This window comes from Leopardus geoffroyi, chromosome A1 (assembly GCF_018350155.1).
Source record: "Leopardus geoffroyi isolate Oge1 chromosome A1, O.geoffroyi_Oge1_pat1.0, whole genome shotgun sequence".
Lineage (NCBI taxonomy): Eukaryota > Metazoa > Chordata > Mammalia > Carnivora > Felidae > Leopardus > Leopardus geoffroyi.
The window spans coordinates 143,750,963-143,770,633 of NC_059326.1; the positions used below are offsets into that span (position 1 = coordinate 143,750,963).

At 38.6% G+C, this 19,671-nt stretch overlaps 1 protein-coding gene across 4 annotated transcripts; it reads right to left on the minus strand.

The window, feature by feature from the left end:
- Positions 1–1,114: 1,114 nt before the first annotated feature.
- MTX3 (metaxin 3) lies at positions 1,115–16,447 on the minus strand. Of its 4 annotated transcripts, XR_006716756.1 has the most exons (10): positions 16,336–16,432; positions 15,758–15,827; positions 15,306–15,382; positions 14,252–14,344; positions 13,558–13,740; positions 13,339–13,415; positions 12,673–12,830; positions 12,198–12,294; positions 11,337–11,425; positions 7,587–7,613 (listed from the first exon to the last, which is right to left on the minus strand). XR_006716756.1 is itself a non-coding variant. In XM_045496791.1 (9 exons), exons 1-9 carry the CDS (start codon positions 16,414–16,416, stop codon positions 7,503–7,505), a joined length of 939 nt encoding a protein of 312 aa, XP_045352747.1. In that variant the 5' UTR covers positions 16,417–16,437; the 3' UTR covers positions 1,115–7,502. The 4 variants fall into 4 exon arrangements, 3 of the variants coding, with proteins under 3 accessions (XP_045352747.1, XP_045352770.1, XP_045352757.1); XM_045496791.1 differs by lacking the exon at positions 12,198–12,294 and having other exon boundaries at positions 1,115–7,613; positions 16,336–16,437; XM_045496814.1 differs by lacking the exons at positions 11,337–11,425; positions 12,198–12,294 and having other exon boundaries at positions 1,115–7,613; positions 16,336–16,447.
- Between the last annotated feature and the right edge of the window lie 3,224 nt (positions 16,448–19,671).

Sequence of the window (19,671 nt, forward strand, 5' to 3'; positions counted from 1 at the left end):
TCTTTGGGGATAGAAGTACCAATAATGATGTAGCCAGATTCTCATGTGAGAGAAATACTTATATATCTGATATATCTGACAGCTTTACTTGGAGGATTGATGCATTTTACCATATGTTAATTATACTCAAATTAATTCTAGGAGTGCCTCAGTGGTTTAATCGGTTGAGTGTCTGACTCTTGATTTTGGCTCAGGTCATGATCCCAGGGTCTTGGGATTGAGCCTGTGTTGGGCTCTGTGCTGAGCATGGAGCTTGCTTGGGATTCGCTCTCTCTCAATACCTCTCTCTCTCTGCCCCTCTCCCCTGCTCAGGTCCCTTTCTAAAAAAAAAAAAAAATTTTTTTTAAATTTAATTCTACTAACAAAGGCATTCACCCCTTCAGGGAAACTGCCCTTACTTAACCAAAGTTGTAACAGGATTCTATATACCCATATATCCTATCCCATTTATAAAAGGTGGGAGGGGGCGCCTAGGTGTCTGTCGGTTCAGCGTCTGACTTCAGCTCAGGTCATGATCTCGTGGTTTGTGAGTTCGAGCCCCACATCAGGCTCTGGCTGACAGCTCAGAGCCTGAAGCCTGCTTTGGATTCTGTGTCTGCTCCTCTCTCTGCCCCTCCCATGCTCATGCTCTGTCTTTCTCTCAATAATAAATAATAAACATTAAAAAAAATTTTCTTAAGGGGGGTGGCAGCCAAAAAAAATGAACATCTTCCCCCACCACACACTGACCCCAATCCCCCACTAAAATGCATTTTTCTCTGTGTATGTCATCCATTCAATTACATGCAACATCACTGGGCTGTCTAGGTGGGCAAAAGGGAAAATTTTGAAGAAACTTACAGGGCCACAGGGATGAGCTGTAGCCCTGCAAAACTGTTTGAGCCCTCTCAGTCATTTGCATACCAGTGGCTGAGGGAGCAGGCCTCCAAGCTGCCTGAGCTCAGGGTAAAAAGAGCACAAGTGACCTCAATGTATCATAGAAAGAATGAACATTTAAAATCCTACCTAGCTCAGTTCCAGCACTGAATAACCATTTTTAAACACTCAAAAATTCTTCCCAATGGAAATAATTACCTCAAGGAATTGTTAACATTAAATCAGAAATTAATAGACATTCAGGCAATTTGAGATTTTATTGTGAAAATAGCTATTTTGACATTATATCCAGTTTCTCACTTATCAGAATAAATTCTTTACAACATTGATCATCATTACCACTTCTGGGTATTTATACACAGTCTCTGAGTAAAATATATTCACACTAGGCATGACTAGAATATTTAAATTATGACCAACATTGCTTATTTTCAGATGTTTACTTTACAATAAAACTATAGTAATTTGTACAGTATGACAGATATTTAAAATATTTACCAAAGAGAGGCTTGGTGAGACAAAACCAATATGTAGACACATAGATTTCTTATTTATCTTCTTTGCTGTCAATCGTCTAGAAAGCTACAGTTACATTGCAAACACCTCAAATTTCCATTTCAAAATGATTAGAAAAATGGAAACATGTTATCTCCTATTGTACAAACTAAAACATTGAATCAGAAGAGGAATAAAGCTCATCTTTATGCAATTAACATAAAAGCTTGAGTACAGCCTTCCTTCTCCAAGAAAAGAGACACGAGCAGTGCAAGAGAAGTAGCCAACAGTCTAAACAGAGAGGGGCCGGCACACCCTTCTCGACAGTGCGTGACTCACTGATGACTGACGCAAACCCTGGCAAGCCATTTTTCTTGATTTCCAACAACCTGAGGCACGTAAACTAAATGATTAAAAGGCATTTCTCTGAATGTGCATGAGGAAAACTGAAGAATCAGAACAGAGATCGAACTGCTTTTCACATGGCTAGATGTTCACCGTTACACAACTCAAAGCCAAAGTCCAGCTTTCTATCAAATACATAATCACAGTGTGGAGTTCCAAATATGCAACTGGACACACTGCGGAGAAGAAACAAAGAGCATCCTTATGCCCTATTCGAGATCTGGTTTTATACTTTGAAAGGAGATCAAACATACTTAGTCCTCTGACATTTAGAAGTCTAGTGATGTTTAAATTTTTTAGGCTATAGAAACTGCTGAGGGAATGCCTAGGTGCTAAGTCGGTTAAGTGTCTGACTTCGGCTCAGGTCACGATCTCACGGTTTGTGAGTTTGAGCCCCATGTTGGGGTCTGTTCTGACAGCTCAGAGCCTGAAGCCTGCTTCGGATTCTTTGTCTCCCTCTCTCTCTCCTCCTTCCCTGCTTGCGCTCTCTCTCTCAAAAATAAAAACATTAAAAAAAATTTTTTTAAAGGAAACTGCTGAGAATTTTATGAAAACTGAAAACCCTCATCCTAGAAAATGCACACAAATATGCAATCCTTGTTTAGAACATGTCTTCAGTACTAGACTAGAACTTGAAAATATTAAATTTCTTTTGCTTGGTCACTGACACAACTGTAAACTTTCTACAACACCGTGTATATGTGCATGTGTGTATGTGTGTGCGTATGTATTTATAAAATCAGCAGCTTGTATGTGGCTTTACCACTATAAATCCCATCACCTTTTTGTCACTTTTAAAGCACAGCCAAACATGGTTTGGAAAATTGTTCTGGAATTCCAAGCTAGTTCCCTCTGTCTCACAGACACCTGGAACCACCAGGTCACACCCTTGTGCAGATGTTCCAAGCCAAATGGGATTCTAGGGAAAAGGGATGACTGACTGACCAGGGGCCTCACAGGTGCCTAAATAACCAAACTGTTTAAACACATGGCCACCCCTCTCTCAACTTCAGGGTCCAAGGGAGTCCTGACCTGTCTTTCCATTTTATCACCACTCACTAGAGCAGCACCTAACAACAGGAAACCTTTGCAATGAGCACAAACAAGCAAAAACACTCCAGGGCAGCATTTCCCCAAGTATGCTTTTCAGCATATAAATCCCACAAGACCTACTTTAAACACACACACACACACACACACACACACACACACACACACCAAAAACCACATACAATAAATCAGGAAAATAGTGTATAAAATGCAGACCTTTGTTGGAGATTGAAACTACACAATAGCATTTCAAAGGTTCAGAAAGGCTCTAGGAACTTAATGTTGTCTAACCAAGCATTTCCCAAACTTTTTTGACAACAGAACCCTCTACTGACCTAATAATGATAGAATCTGCCAAAACCCACCTACTTCTCCAAGAAACTAAAAGATGTTTTTTACAGTTCTTACAGTATCATTTCAAATGAACAATAATCACGATGCAAAAACACTTATTTTTCTGTGAATTTTTTAAAGAAACTACTTTGTTTTGCTAAGAATGCTCTTCTATCATAACAAGTCCCCTTCCTATACAAGTCCAGCTCAAAGTTTCCCTTTCTTAGAATACCTCCTCACCTCAATCACAGTGGTTTTAAGTCTAGGGCTGGGAAGCTGCGCCCTGAGCAAACAGTACATCCTGAGTTTTGGACCAAAATATTTTGCAAACCATTAAAAAAAACCAAAACTTCATCTTTACTTTCAGAGTAAAGCAGCATTCTGAACCTCCAATGACACTTCAATTAAACTTTTGAGGATAAAAGGATTACAAACCTTTAGTTCATGTAATGAACAACGAATTTCTTCATAATCTATTTAAGAAAAGTGAAAACACCGAAAAGCACATGTATATTCCACAGGGCTGAACAAGAAAAAAAGGCAAAAGATAATTCTCAGTGCCAACAATATACACAAAAGACGACAATCACAACCCAGATTATACTCAGTGGCTCTGCTCAGGATTCCAATTATATAAATAACCAAACCAAGACAAAGTCAATTACTAAATCCCTATGAGCTTAGGACAAAAAACACAGACTGCACTTGCTTCATTAAAGCCCGGTCCTCATGTCGTCTCGTCACACCGTGTAATTAGAGATAACACAGCAAAGCAAAGGACGACCACATGAAGACACACAAGGACTGTTTTCAACGTATTTATCCTTGGAAGTAAACCCAGGTACCATAGGAAGAAAATGACACTATTACAAATATAAAAACCAGAGCATATTTTATAGGGAAAAGGAATTCTTAGTTTTAGGTTATTGTTTTTTCTTTTCTGGTGAGGCAAAACAGATCTTTAGATAACCATTCATTACAAACCTGAGTTGTTTTTTTCTTTAAAATTAAGAAGGAAGTAAATTATATTTAATTTACATTATGTATTTGTCAGAAACTGAATAGTAAATACTGTGTTTGGATCATTAAATTTAAATTTGTAGTTTAGATAATGATACATTTACTTACTTTTAAAACTCTTTTATTTTGAAATTATAGACTCACAAGAAGTTGCAAAAATACTACAGACTGTGTATCCATCACTCAGCTTCTTACCTTTATTTATATTTTGGCTTTTAAAGGGTTAACACTTTTGACAACATGAAAAACTGTCAAAAAACCTAATAGGCCTGATGAACACATATTCTTGGAAGAGGCTCTATGAAAACATACTGCTGACTTCAAATACCACGTTTATCACATGAAGGTACCTTAAAAATTGTTTTTCTGAGATTCTGTCACTGTTACCAATCTCTGCCTCTTTTGATGTCCAATGGTTTCCCACTTTTGCAGCTTCTAAAAACTTTAACTTAGCTGTTATTGAAATAAGCTCCCTTATTCCTTCATGTTAATATATCTGGCAACATTAAATGAATAGAAATTACGAATAGAAATCAACATGCTTGGATTTATTGTAAGAATCTTGAACTCTCTAGTATCCCCAAAATAATGCAAACATACCTAAGCTGGAATTTGTCAATGCCAACCTTTGTAAGGGAAAAAAAACCATTGTGTAGGAATGACCATCCTCAATGCTCTCTACAGGGTATTTACTGTTATAAGAAGTGATGGGTCTTATGGATGACTGATGACAATGTGTTGATGAGGGATCTTTATCTTATGGGAGTTATCTGATCAATTTTCTAATCCTATACTAGCACCAAACATAAACACATAGTCCCTTTTATCATATTCCACCATCACATCCAAAAGAAAATAGCTCACAGTATTTTGTTTAAGACTGTGGGCCATCCATCTCAGCAAACTCAAACTTTATCCAAAGCACATCCTGCCAGGCTGATCGCAAATTCTCTTCCCAATCTGGAAAGCTGTTCCTTTCTAAGAGCTTGCTATATGTGTGGCTGCTCCCTGGAGCAGGTTATACTCAGTTATAGCTTCCGAGCATCTTGTTGGCCAGTCCCCAAAATGCTCAACTAAGTAGCCCCATATATAAATTCTCACTTATGTAAATCACATTTTGCATCTTAGGAAAGGTAGTCTGGAAACATCAGACCCTACCTACTGCAAGGCTAAAGGCAAGTCAAAGCAGGAATGACCAAAAAGAAATAAATCATATTTACAGTTGTCTTTTCTACTAAAATATGACAAATCCTTGTCATTCTAAAATGATGTCTTTTCATTAAACTTTCAACACATGAAATATTACAGTATGATTACTGGCTGAATTCTGTGTCAAAAGAACATGATCTCACATTCTTATAAAAATTTGAACACATTTCTTACCATGGGCATTAGTAGTTTTACTGACAGAAAACTGTTACATAACCCAGTATTACTTTGGACTGTGACCATGGAGAAATTTGGGAGTTAAATTTACCACTTGATTTTAGAATCTGTTAGGGTTGGTATAGCTCTCTCTCCCCCATTTTTTAGTTTTCCAAAAACTAATTTTAATTGTCCTGTTTTATGTATTTGACAATTTTAAGCCACTTCAAATGCTTCTTAGAAGGTTTAATATAAATCATGATTGAAAATGATCACCTCTAACTACAGCATAACCAGATGTCTGATTAATGTGTTAACCACCCTTCTCCAATATACATGGACCCCAGGGGACAATAAAGTCCTATGGTAATGATTTTCAACATAGCATATTCATACAGGTTTTGGATGCTGGAGTCTAATGGAAAATTAATACAAAACACACAAACCTGTTGTATAAGTAATGTGAAACTCATTACTTTCCCTAAATGCATCCAAACAGATGAACAAGATTTTGAAGATTACCTTGTTTCTCATTTAATTAAAACTTTCAAGAAAAAATATTTACAGTGACTTAAAGACTCCTGTATAATACCTAATACATGAACAAACTGGGAGGATGCGGGTCAAATACAGCTGAGCTCCATTCAGCCCAAATTAGGGGAGTCTCTTGACTACAAAACTGTTTTCTTAACACGGGAGTTTCTGCAGGATGTGATAAGATTTGCTGAGCACCATAGTAATCTTTTAAGACACTAATCAAAAACATGAGCCCATAATTAAAAAAAATCCAGAAGTGGTTTTAGCACAACAGGAGCACCTCAGCCACTAAAGTATGCAAGATTCTATTCTAAGCAAAACCACCTGCACAACAAATCCTTCAACAGTTCAGTAACCAATAAGTAGAAAATGTTCTTTAAAAACTATTGTTATCTCTGCATATTCCACTGGATCATTCAACTGTTGTAGTTTAACTATATGGAAAATAATAAGTTGCCATAACGCTTTTGACTACATGATAGGCTTCTTCTGAAAGAACACTGGTCTGAACCAAGCCTGGTGAACTTGGACCAGGCACACAGTAGGTACTTCTATTACTCTGGCTGAGGAAGGTCTAACAACTGGGCAAATTCCAGTAAGACTTTACAGCCTGGCGTAATAACGATGACCAACATACTCAGTTCTCCTGAAATCAATCCAAGAAAGAGATTACTAAAGTTAAAAATGTACTACAAATACACAGGTCTAAAGCTGCCACATTTGCCCAATAAACTAAAAGCGTCCTTGTCAACCTTATATTGAACACATCAGCAAATACCAGAAGTGCATATAGTCAGATGAATATTATATGTAACCACCTTTGATATTTATATATATACATATCTATGGTACTAATCCTCCCAAAAGATTACGCTTCTGAGAGCATAATTAAAAAGCACATTCCTCTTTGTTTTTTAAATAGACTTTTCTATTGAAGTGAATAGAATATTAGAATATTACATTTTTCCTAATGTCTAAAGTCATCAAATTTCTAAACAGAAGAAAAAAGCCTCAAAGAGCCACCTATTAGATATTCAAACTGTTCTAAGAAAACGAAATTAATAAAATAACTTGAATAAATAAGAGTGCACATTCAGAACAGAATTCTAGCTTTTGGTCAGCAACATATGAAATAAAGGCAAAAATCTGCCAAGATTAAGGCAGGTTTTTGGTTTTTTTTAATATACAGTACAATATGTTTTCTTTGTTCCCCAAGTTCATTTAGCATTCACTTTGATGTTATCTAAAGTGCACTGCCAGGTCAAAATACAAGCTTCCTAATTAAGAAAAAATAGATGTCATAGAAAGTTTCTTTTTAGAGTCTCCCTTATACCTACTAATGGCATTTTCTTTTTGCCTTCACACTTAGTGTAAGAGATTACTGCAATAATCATGACTGTGGACACAAAGCACGATGACTGTCAGGGTGATAGTCGTTGTAAGGAATTATTTTCGTCTTCTGCTGGAGTCAATTTGAGTGTTGGCAGTTTCCGAGGAGGAAGTTGAGGGCTTTGGCGAAGATTGTCATCCATCTGTGGGAAGTACAAAAAGTACATGTGACTGATGGCTGTGGTACCACTTTCGTGGACTGTGACCTCCTCATCCAAACTATAGCCTAGAAGAATACAGAACCATATGGTTCCAGGACTGCTCGAGAAACCTTTTTCTTACAGATAATCTCACAGGAACTCTAAATGTCATACCTCAAATACCAGCTAACTCAGTTTATGTGTACAAGCAATATTGCTCATCCTTGATGCCTCTGCAAAATTATAGCAATTCCACAAAATGAATATTCTACTGAACTCAACCACATCACAACTGGATTTAAGAGGTCTCCTAGTATAGTAAGTGGAAAAGCATTACTTCTGATACACTAAGCTCCACAGTTTACTAATTATGTTGATGTACAATACCTCATTTGATCTTCCCAACACAACTGAAGAAACCATGGAAGACGATCATTCCCTAGTTTACGTAGCCGCAAAAACGAAGCTCAGAAAGGTTAAGAAATTTGCATTAGGTTGCAAAGCTAGTATCAAAAGTTGAAATTAAAACCCAGGTCTTCTTTAAAATTTTTTCTTTAACCTTTATTTATTTTTGAGACAGAGAGAGACAGAGCATGAATGGGGGAGGGTCAGAGAGAGGGAGACACAGAATCTGAAACAGGCTCCAAGCTCCGAGCTGTCAGCACAGAGCCCGACGCAGGGCTCGAACTCACGGACTGCGAGATCACGACCTGAGCCGAAGTCGGACGCTTAACCGACTGAGCCACCCAGGTGCCCCAAAACCCAGGTCTTCTTATTCCAATACTATTATTCTTTCAACTGCACCCCACAGCCTCAGTGAAAATGACCTGTACTCCCTTCAAAAAGACAAATTCTTTTAGGCTGCAAGTATTTAGACCATGGGAAGCTAGGAAAAGAGACAGATAGAAGGAGAAACTATTTACACCTAATCCAGAATTCCAGGTATTCCAAACACCAGATCAGTTCTAAGCCTGCTCTAGAAAAAGAAATTACTATGAAGCATATTGAGAAAATGTCCAAGAGTTTCAGACTTGCCCTCAGGAGGACATTAGCATCCCTGGAAACACTAGGAGAGGAATCATTTAGAACTGAGTCAGGCTGGTGGGAATGCAAACTGGTGCAGCCACTCCAGAAACAGTATGGAGATTTCTCAAAAAATTAAAAAGAGAACTACCCTATGACCCAGCAATTGCCCTACTAGGTATTTATCCAAAGGATACAGGTGTGCTGTTTCGAAGGGACACATGCACCCCATGTTTATAGCAGCACTATCGACAAGCCAAATTATGGAAAGGTCCCATATATCCATCGACTGATGAATGGATAAAGATGTGGTATATATATAATGGAATACTACTTAGCAATCAAAAAGAATGAAATCTTGCCATTTGCCACAATGTGGATGGAACTACAGTGCATTATGCTAAGTGAAATAAGTCAGAGAAAGACAAATATGATTTCATTCATATGTGGAATTTAAGAGACAAAGCAGATGAACATAAGGGAAGAGAAGCAAAAATAATTATACATTACTTATATATAAATAAATACATATGTATTTATATATGTATATACATACATATATACATTTATGTGTGTATATATATATTCCATGTATATATATATACACACACATATATATATTCCATGTGTGTGTATACACACACACACACACACACATATATGGAAAGAATGGAGTCATACCTTACAAAGCTACCTTTCAACCAGAACACCCCACAAACAGAGTGCAGGGTTCACAGCCTGGTACTGAGCTCTCTATCAGCTCAACTTCAGAAAAGACTTGAAAGCAGTTGCCGCCAAAGATCCCACACCAACAGCAAACAGCATCTGACTACCCACTTGATAAACAGGCTTTTCCAGAGTTTTGATTATGTGCAGAGCAAAACTCTCCCTTATCTCCTCCAGATGCTCTTACAAAGCACAGAGGAAATGTCTCAGCAGAGATACAAGCAGCTTACAGGAAAGGAAAGAGTATAAAAGATTAACTTTTAACTTTCCAATGGAAAAAATATTCCCAGTGGACTGCTTGAATCAATTGGGTTGTCTTTTTTTTTTTTTTGTAAGAACTAAGTCCCCCAAACATTACTTTTTTTCTTTTTTTCTTAAGCTCTAGATTTTCTGCACAAATGGCGAACAGTAGTAGCCAATAGGATTTGTTGCTTTTATGTCCTGCAGCCAACAGTGAACCACACTGAAGAGCAGATATGAAACAGGGGTGGGAAGGAGAGTGCCTGATTTAGAGTTAGGAAACGTTCACATGCTGATAATGACCCAAGATCGAAGTGTACAAAGCGGTGACAGGGCCTCTTGGGTTCACCTCCTGCATATGTAGGTATTCCGTGGTTCCCTTTACATGTCTGTCATGAATTTGCCAAATATAGAAAATGAAAACTGTATTGGATAGCCTTCATCCAGCAGCTAAGTGTCGAAAACAATCTGAGTAATCTTTCCATTATCCACACCTAACACTCAATATCTTTCCTCTCATGGGATTTACTGGGTTGGGCTAAGAAGACAAACTTGGCATTCAACAAGCCCACCTAAACTTTAATACTGGTCTTTTACAGTTTTACTGCTCAGTCCTACTCACTTCTCAAGTTCTAACAACACATGAGATACTCTACAAAGAAACAGAAAGGTCATTCCAGAGAGTGACAAAGGTTTCTTGCTACTAGTACTACTAGCACTGGATACATAATTTCATTCATTTGCAGCTTACTAACTGCAAAGCCCATGATGGAATCCATTTTGTAGGGTTCGAATCCCCTTTGCCTCTCACCACCTGAATGATCTCGGGCAGGTAACATACACTGCTCTCCAGGCTTCACTATCCTTATCTGTAAGATAGGACTGACGGAGTAGCTGCACACACAGCGGCTGTGAGGATTCAATGAGGTAACTCGAAAGCTCATAGGACACAATGCCTGTTATTCAGACCTCAAAACTGCTAGCCAGTGTTATTAGGCCACATTGCCTCATTAGTTAGTGAAAGAATGAAGTATCATTCACTGGCATAAGAAAAAAGGAAGTTGATCAGACACTTGGGGAAAAAAATGAATCAACTCTCTTGTATTTTTCCAATTAGAATCACCCTTGAAATTCCCACTACTGGCGTGCGTGCTCTCTCTCTCTCTCTCCTACCCGCTTCTTCAGTATCTCTCTCTCAGCAAATGAACACGACCAAAGTGGCAAAATACCCACAATGATGAAAAACTGTGGGCAACAATTAGAAAAGAGAAGGATAGAAGAAGCAAAGCAAAACAGTTTATGTAGAAGAAAGAAAAAGACATCATAGTGTGATTAACAAGAAAGAACCAGCACTGGTGCTTACAATCTCAAGAAATGTTAACCTTGGGAGACAGAAACAGACAAGCAAGAAGTGTGTTTGTTTTGTCTTTTTTTTTTTTTTTTTTTTTTTTTTTTTTTAAGCTAGGCTTTTGGTCTCCCAACTTGAAAAATCCTAATTATGTGGTAAAAATAAGCCCAATACCACTATCAAAGTAATCGAACCACTACTGGCTTCAAAACACTATATTATATACAACTGTAGTAAATGTATATTTGAGCAGCTTTATGAAAAAATAAACTCTTTAAAAAATAAGAGGGTAAAATAATGCATATTAACTATACAATTAAAGTTACAATATTAATTTCAGAAAGAAAAATACTAAACTACTATAAAATAATGATTGAAGTAAACTTGACCTTTTCAATCAAGTTGGATTCCTTATTTACAAGTTGTGTGAGTTTCTGCAGATTTGCGTCTACTGTTTCTTGACCAGCAGGAGAGGTGCCTAAGAAGCCAGGACAGAAATCAGAAAGACAGAAAATTTTGAAAGTCTTTAAAGCTGTTCAGACTGAAAGAATTTTGAGTCTATCCACCCTCCCAAGTACACTGCCCTCCAAAAATAAATAAAATCAAGCAAAGAGAAAAACCATTATGGGTTCAAAGGCAAAGAGGGATAGTAATACTCCAAAACCAAACCTAAACAAAAGGACTAAATTTGTCCATGAAGTAGACAGCCAAGTGTTATGCAACTAGCCAAAGTGATTAGTAAAAGAGCACAATGGTCCTCATTTCCTTCTCCAATTTGAGCTGTACCTTTTCCCCACCCGTATGAAATAGGCCTTTAGTCACAGCTATTTGGATAGCTGTCTAAGGCAGGGACTCCCAAACAGCTATCAAACAGGCATCCAAAGTATTTGGAAGAACTTTAAAAATACAGATTTCTGGGCTCTACCCTGAAGGGATTCTAATGCGGTATCTCTGGCTTAGGACTCAAGACTGTATATGTCCTCCAGCCAGGTTTGCTAATCACTGCTCCAAAGTAACAAGGTTGAAAGTGATTTAGTTTCATGACTCACCCCTCTCTCTCTAAAAAACATATAAACCACCATGAAAAATAAACTGTCCCTAAGCCAGCTATCCTTGTAACTGCTGTTTCTTAAAAGGACAATTTCTGCCAACTCTCCCAATACAAATTTAGTATCCCAATCACTTACACACATGGCCCACACACCCAAGGAATCATATCCTAAGTGACAGGTGCCCTCTATTTACAATACTTCCAGTCTGATGCAATCAGTTTTCAAGTAGTGGTATCATGGGAGTGTACCTCACCCAAATCAATCTGCTGCTGATTTCTGTTCACGCAGGAAAATGCTAGAAGCAACATTTAAAATAATTGCCCATTTGCATTAGGATAGATCCTATCTTTCAGCAGGGACTCAATAAATACCTGTAGTTAACTTTTAGAAGAAAATGATCCACTTCAAAGGGGCAATATTTAAAGAAGAACAAGAGGCAAGAAATGTATAAAATCTAGAAGAATAGGCAAAAGGAAAATATTTCTCTATTTAAAATAGAACTAACACATGGGAATAAAGTTGGAAAAATAAAATTTTTTCAAATGCTGTAAGTCAGCACTTAAAGACGATACACAAACTTCTTTATTAAGTCATGAATTTTGCTTATCCATCCTTAGGAGAATATGCAGATATTCTACGCAAACGCAGATTAGCTGAAGAGAAGCCAGCTTACCTCCAAGACTAAGCTTAAAATAACTATTTAGGATGTCATCACAAAAGCGGCACAGGTTGGAGAGCTGTTTCAAATGTTCTTGTAATTGAACTTTAGGAAAGCGTATTTTATAAAGAGGTGCAAGAAAACCAAACACGTAGGCATCCAAGGTAGATGGCCTAAAAATAAATTCAGGATTTTTAAAAAACACATAGGAAAATATTAACTTGGGATCATGTTAAAAATATTTTTTCTCTAATACATTTACCAATTCTGAAGTATACAATATAGTCTTTCAGAAGGTTTACTGCACATGTAAGCTTATAAAAATGATGTAATGAGGGTTTTAAAAAAAATTTTTTAATACTCTAACCATTTATTTTATTTAGAAGAAAATTAACTTATAAATTAAAAATTCATCTTTACTTACAAGTGTTATATGAAGATATGAGACAGAGTGGGGGATAGTCTTAGATATTTTAAATTCATATATATAGCATGTCTAGTCAATTTTTGATTACCATGGACAGAGAAATTACTATAGTAATTCATTAAATCTTTTTTTTTTTTTTTTTTAAAGCAAAACCTCATGGGTGGGAGGGGTGGCAAGAGGACTTGCTTTAAATAACTACTCACGGACTATATGCATACAAAACATGAAAACCATTTTTAAGGGAATGCACTCACGTATCTCCAAAGAAAAACTGAGATGTTCCCAATCTGTTTGACAGAAGATTTAGGCACTCCTTGGCATCTCTGTATATCTAGTAAGGATGAAATTACAACTCAAAGGTAGAACAGATGCTCTAGAAGTCCTTCTAAGCAGGCATCCAGGATGTTCATCTCTGCTGTCTCTCTTGTCCCTCCCCTGGAGGGACCTTGCTCTGAAAGTAATCCCAACCATACCTGAGCTTCCACTTCTCGGAGGTGGTAAAGGGGAGGCTCTCCTTTAGTCAGGAGAATTCTATTCAGTGCTCCCTTAGACATCCTTCCAGGCAGGATCAAACTCAAGGGAAAAGGAATTCGTGAAGCAAACCATGGCTTTGTCACAGCAAAGTAATTGTCACTCTCAACCCAGAATGTGTGAAGCTACAAAACAAAACAAACGAAAAACGCAAGCATGTTCTTTTATGAAAAGAAAGGTCATTTAAACAGTGTGAAAGTTTTGGGTAAATATCCTTGTATAAAGTGGCTTCATAAAACTTTCCCAATTAGAATGACTCAAGGATGAAACAAGATTTTAAACATGTGGATTTGTTGATTGCTATATCCCAGGCACCCAGAACAAGGCCTGGCACATATGTGCTCAATAAATATTTGTTGAAGGAGTGAATGATAGTTAGCTAAATTCTATACATGGAGGAACAAACTCTGTCTTCCACAAATAATTTTTATTTCCAAAATGACAGTATCTTTCATGTTGTTTCATGTCTTAGCTGAATGTCTAACAGAACCCAGTTTCACAGTAACATGAAAGAATCAAAATTAATTCATAAATGAAATTTCCTCCTTTAAGCCTTTTTCACTATGTTCCTTCTAAATAGATTAAAGCATACTTTTAGTAGGTCACTACAATGATGTAATATTCACCAATGCTCACCACTGCAGGAAGAAGCTTCTCTTCAAGGAGAGCAATGTAAGCCAGTGTATCTGCCCCCTGTTTTGCTGAGAGTTCATAATCAGCATTATATTTCTATTAAAAAATATAAAACCAAAAAACTTCAGAAGTCAAGGGTATCCCAAAACAGTGAAGTTAAATAAATTAAGATTCCTATTCTTCCTCAAAAATGGCAAATATGATATTGAAAGGCATAATGATAAAAACAAATTCAATGACAAATGCCGTTTAATGCAAATACAGTTCTTAGCACATCCCGCACACAGTAAGGTCAATAAATATCAGCTACGATTTTTTATTAATTGATATTCTGTGATTGTTTACAACCTAGTTTAGCGCATGGCATGTTGTTACCAACAATAAATAGAAGTTATTACCTTTAACAATAAGGAAGAAGTTCTAATTGGTTGCATTTTTTCCCCATGAAAAAATAAAGAAAGCCTTCCAAGTTAGAACAATTCTAAATTTTGTTGACCTAGGATTTATTTTTTCAAGAAAAGTATTGGCAAAACCAATTACAACTTTTGTATTTATAAAAGTCTTTACATGTTTAAACATTTTGTATGCATTATATAAATCTTTAGATGCTCACACGTTTTAGATACCTTACTTCATGGGACATTTAACTGCAACTCTCCAGTGAAGCGCTTTTTAAAAATAAAATAGGTGCTAGTTGATGGGAACTCAGATGCCATATACAGCAGAAAGTGAGTGGCAGCTTTCACTCAAGTGATAATCATACCAATAAGTGTAATCATAAAGATGGCTTCATTGAACCTGCCTATTTCTAAACTTCAAGAAAATCCAAAAAAGTACATGAAAATATAAATTGAGTGTTCCTCACTACATGACTTTCAAATCACAGTAAAACTCATGATTCAGAGCGGTAATTCTCAAGTCTCTTTTTATATCAAACTCCAATTGTCTACTGAGTTGGTAAAAAAAGAATTTAAAAAAATTCCCCAAACCTTACAATGTATTTTTTTTTTAAGTAACATGTAGGGAACAATCTACTTCTTCAAAAGGAACCACCCACCTGTTTTCTTAAAAAGTTTAGTATTTTCGCAGGCTGAGAAACAATGTTGTCTTCAGTTGTCAAAATTGGTACATCTCCTACAATCAAAAACAGTTTACATACAAGGAAACATTTCTATTTGCTCTGAAGAGATTGCAGTCCCCTAAAAACCATACCAATTGCACATTCGGAGGGGGCAAAATGAGAAGCTCATCTTAGTTTTTTGCAATTTCACAAAGCAGTTGTAGAGAACAGTGCCGTATTTCCATTGATCTGACTTGTACTTTACAGTATTACTCAGAATGCCCAAACCGTAAGCAACACACAGCCAAAGTTATGGTAAGAAGAAACTAAAACCCCAAGGTACTCCATGGCTATATGCTTCATAGCTTTAAATTCAGATATGGAGGTTGGGGGGCGGAGGGGGGGGGGGGAGTCCCTTAAGAGAGGAGAAAATTGTGTTTACACTGTACCTCTTGAACCTCTCCAGGTGTTATCTATGACATTGACTTTCAAGGGTGCACCAGAAAATTTGGCGTAAGCCTGAAACAAAGTTGGTAAGAAAACATTTAGACTGAGTACGTAGTGCAAATCTGCAAGCAGCTTTAATTCACAGCCCGGTCGCCCTAAGGCAGAAACTCCTGACACCGGGGCTGAACCCCTCTCAGGAGGTCTAGCCGAGGAAGCGCGCGCCAGCTACCCAGCTTTCGGGGACTTTGTTCCCCCAAAGGTTCGGGGGATGCAGAGCGGGGCGCGTGCGCAGCCTGCTTTGGTCTTAAGCTCCACCGCCCAGAAAGCTTTGCAAGGCTGAGTGGGCTCGCAGGCAAGCGGAGAAGCCTTGACTCTCCCGCCAAGGCCTCGGCGGGGTCACAAGCCAGGCTTTTGACTCCACGGGAGGGAACCCAATGTGGTACAGCGAGAAGCGCCGCGGCCGGTCTCGGCCCTGCAGCGCCGCAAGGAACCGCGGCGAGCAGCGGAGACCAGGCCCAGCCAGCCTCGCGCTCTGGCCCCGCCCATCTTTCCTGCGCCCTGGTCCGCGAGGCGGCCTCACCATCACCACCAGGGACTCGCTGTGCACCGATGGGAGCCCCCAGCCACCTCCCCAGCAACTGAGCTCCAAGGGGGCCGCCATCTTGCCGGGGCCGACCTTTGTTACCCCGGAAGTACTTAGACGCTCAATTTCCGGCCCGGTGAAACACGGGGCGGGGCGAGAGGAGGGAAGGGTACCTTTAGACTGTGAAATGCGTCAAGAGGTGGAGGGGTTAAAAGCTCTCTTAGCCTCAGTGTGGCCTGATGGCTAGGAGTCTTGGCCCTTGAGTTAGACCCCCCGCCCTCTCCGAGAGTCTTAAAATATTTATAGGTACCTAAAGTGCTCCGAGCCCTTTGAGAATTACTACCTTGGGCTTCAATTAAGCCATCTGTAAAATAGACATGATTGTTGTGTTTAAAATTATGACACAGGGAGAAATAATTTGACATACAATAGGCACTCAATAGTTCAACTCTTTCCTCCGTATATTTGGCTTTTGTCTCTTTCCACTCTGAATTATGTCACCCTCAAGTTCACTTTTTCTGCTCTCCTTAAGAGTGATCCTATTCCTGAAATTTGTGAAGTGAATTGCCTTTTTTCAATCTGGAATATCTCCTTTTCCCTGCCATTGCTCCTTCAAAAGTGACCTTAGATGTCACCTTCTCTGGGATGATTTTACAAAGTTAGGAAGTTCCTTGTACATACTTAAATTGTAGCTTCTATTCCATACAGATTTTTTGCCTTTCACTATCCTTGAAAACTCCTTGAAGATACAAAAGGACTGGCTTCATAGATGTGAGACCTGTGCAGTCACCCAAGGCCCCATGCTTAGAAGGGCCCACAATTGACTTACTGTTCTGCTACCATTGTCTTGAAATTCTTAACTTTTGAACAAGAGCCTTCCATTTTTATTTTCTATTGGGTCCTAGTGATTGTAAAGCCAATTGAGTCTGTGGGCATGAACTAAATGTTTGTTTTTTGGTTTTTGGTGTTTTTTTTTTTTTTTTTTTAACGTTAAACTGACAGTTTCTCAGAGAAACTGTCAAAGAGGAAAAATGGGCCTTCAGAATGCCATGATCCTAACATGCTTACAGAGTGTGGGAGTTACGCCTTGGGTGCTGGATCTCTAGAAGGCACAACAGTCTTTCTGGGGTACCCTCCCAGTGACTTCTCTGAATTCTTTGCCTTCCTCTGTTTCACTAAGTTAGTTGGGTCCCCTTAAGTAACTGAAAGCTCAAAAGAAACCTCTGCAAATTTTCATAAAATTATAATTCGACATATAATTGCTAGGTACTCCCTAGGGTTACACGGTTTATATAGCTTATATGGCTATATAAATTTTTCCTCTTTCAAATGCAAGAGTTCTCAGAAATGAGAAGGGTAAAGTATATCAATGGTGAGAATCCATTAAAAATACTTTATAACCTAGGAATAAATCTAACCAAAGATGTAAAAGATCTGTATGCTGAAAACTATAGAAAGCTTATGAAGGAAATTGAAGAAGATTTAATTTTTTTTTTAACGTTTATTTATTTTGGGGACAGAGAGAGACAGAGCATGAACGGGGGAGGGACAGAGAGAGAGTGGGAGACACAGAATCGGAAACAGGCTCCGGGCTCTGAGCCATCAGCCCAGAGCCTGACGCGGGGCCCGAACCCACGGACCGCGAGATCGTGACCTGGCTGAAGTCGGACGCTTAACCGACTGCGCCACCCAGGCGCCCCGAAGATTTAAAGAAATGGAAAGACATTCCCTGCTCATGGATTGAAAGAATAAATATTGTCAAAATGTCAATACTACTCAAAGCTATCTACACATTCAATGCAATCCCAATCAAAATTGCACCAGCATTCTTCTCGAAACTAGAACAAGCAATCCTAAAATTCATATGGAACCACAAAAGGTGGTTTTGAATTTTGAAGAAGGAATTTTGAAGAAGAAGACCAAAGCAGGAGGCATCACAATCCCAGACTTTAGCCTCTACTACAAAGCTGTCATCATCAAGACAGCATGGTATTGGCACAAAAACAGACACATAGACCAATGGAATAGAATAGAAACCCCAGAACTAGACCCACAAACGTATGGCCAACTCATCTTTGACAAAGCAGGAAAGAACATCCAATGGAAAAAAGACAGTCTCTTTAACAAATGGTGCTGGGAGAACTGGACAGCAACATGCAGAAGGTTGAAACTAGACCACTTTCTCACACCATTCACAAAAATAAACTCAAAATGGGTAAAGGACCTGAATGTGAGACAGGAAACCATCAAAACCTTAGAGGACAAAGCAGGAAAAGACCTCTCTGACCTCAGCCGTAGCAATCTCTTACTCGACACATCCCCAAAGGCAAGGGAATTAAAAGCACACGTGAATTACTGGGACCTTATGAAGATAAAAAGCTTCTGCACAGCAAAGGAAACAACCAACAAAACTAAAAGGCAACCAACGGAATGGGAAAAGATATTTGCAAATGACATATCGGACAAAGGGCTAGTATCCAAAATCTATAAAGAGCTCACCAAACTCCACACCCGAAAAACAAATAACCCAGTGAAGAAATGGGCAGAAAACATGAATAGACACTTCTCTAAAGAAGACATCCGGATGGCCAACAGGCACATGAAAAGATGTTCAACGTCGCTCCTTATCAGGGAAATACAAATCAAAACCACACTCAGATATCACCTCACGCCAGTCAGAGTGGCCAAAATGAACAAATCAGGAGACTATAGATGCTGGAGAGGATGTGGAGAAACAGGAACCCTCTTGCACTGTTGGTGGGAATGCAAATTGGTGCAGCCGCTCTGGAAAGCAGTGTGGAGGTTCCTCAGAAAGTTAAAAATAGACCTACCCTATGACCCAGCAATAGCACTGCTAGGAATTTATCCAAGGGATACAGGAGTACTGATGCATAGGGGCACTTGTACCCCAATGTTTATAGCAGCACTCTCAACAATGGCCAAATTATGGAAAGAGCCTAAATGTCCATCAACTGATGAATGGATAAAGAAATTGTGGTTTATATACACAATGGAATACTACGTGGCAATGAGAAAAAATGAAATATGGCCTTTTGTAGCAACGTGGATGGAACTGGAGAGTGTGATACAAAGTGAAATAAGCCATACAGAGAAAGACAGATACCATATGGTTTCACTCTTATGTGGATCCTGAGAAACTTAACAGAAACCCATGGGGGAGGGGAAGGAAAAAAAAAAAAAAAAGAGGTCAGAGTGGGAGAGAGCCAAAGCATAAGAGACTCTTAAAAACTGAGAACAAACTGAGGGTTGATGGGGGGTGGGAGGGAGGGGAGGGTGGGTGATGGGTATTGAGGAGGGCACCTTTTGGGATGA

What these genes read in the sequence shown, in the direction of transcription:
- MTX3 (XM_045496791.1), bottom strand. Translation starts at nt 16,416, where the DNA reads ATGGCGGCCCCCTTGGAGCTCAGTTGCTGGGGAGGTGGCTGGGGGCTC. An exon ending in CACCTGGAGAGGTTCAAGAG is followed by an intron (nt 15,383 to 15,757) that starts GTACAGTGTAAA and finishes TTTTGATTGTAG; the next exon opens with GAGATGTACCAATTTTGACA. An exon ending in TTTTAAGCTTAGTCTTGGAG is followed by an intron (nt 11,426 to 12,672) that starts GTAAGCTGGCTT and finishes CTGGCTTCTTAG; the next exon opens with GCACCTCTCCTGCTGGTCAA.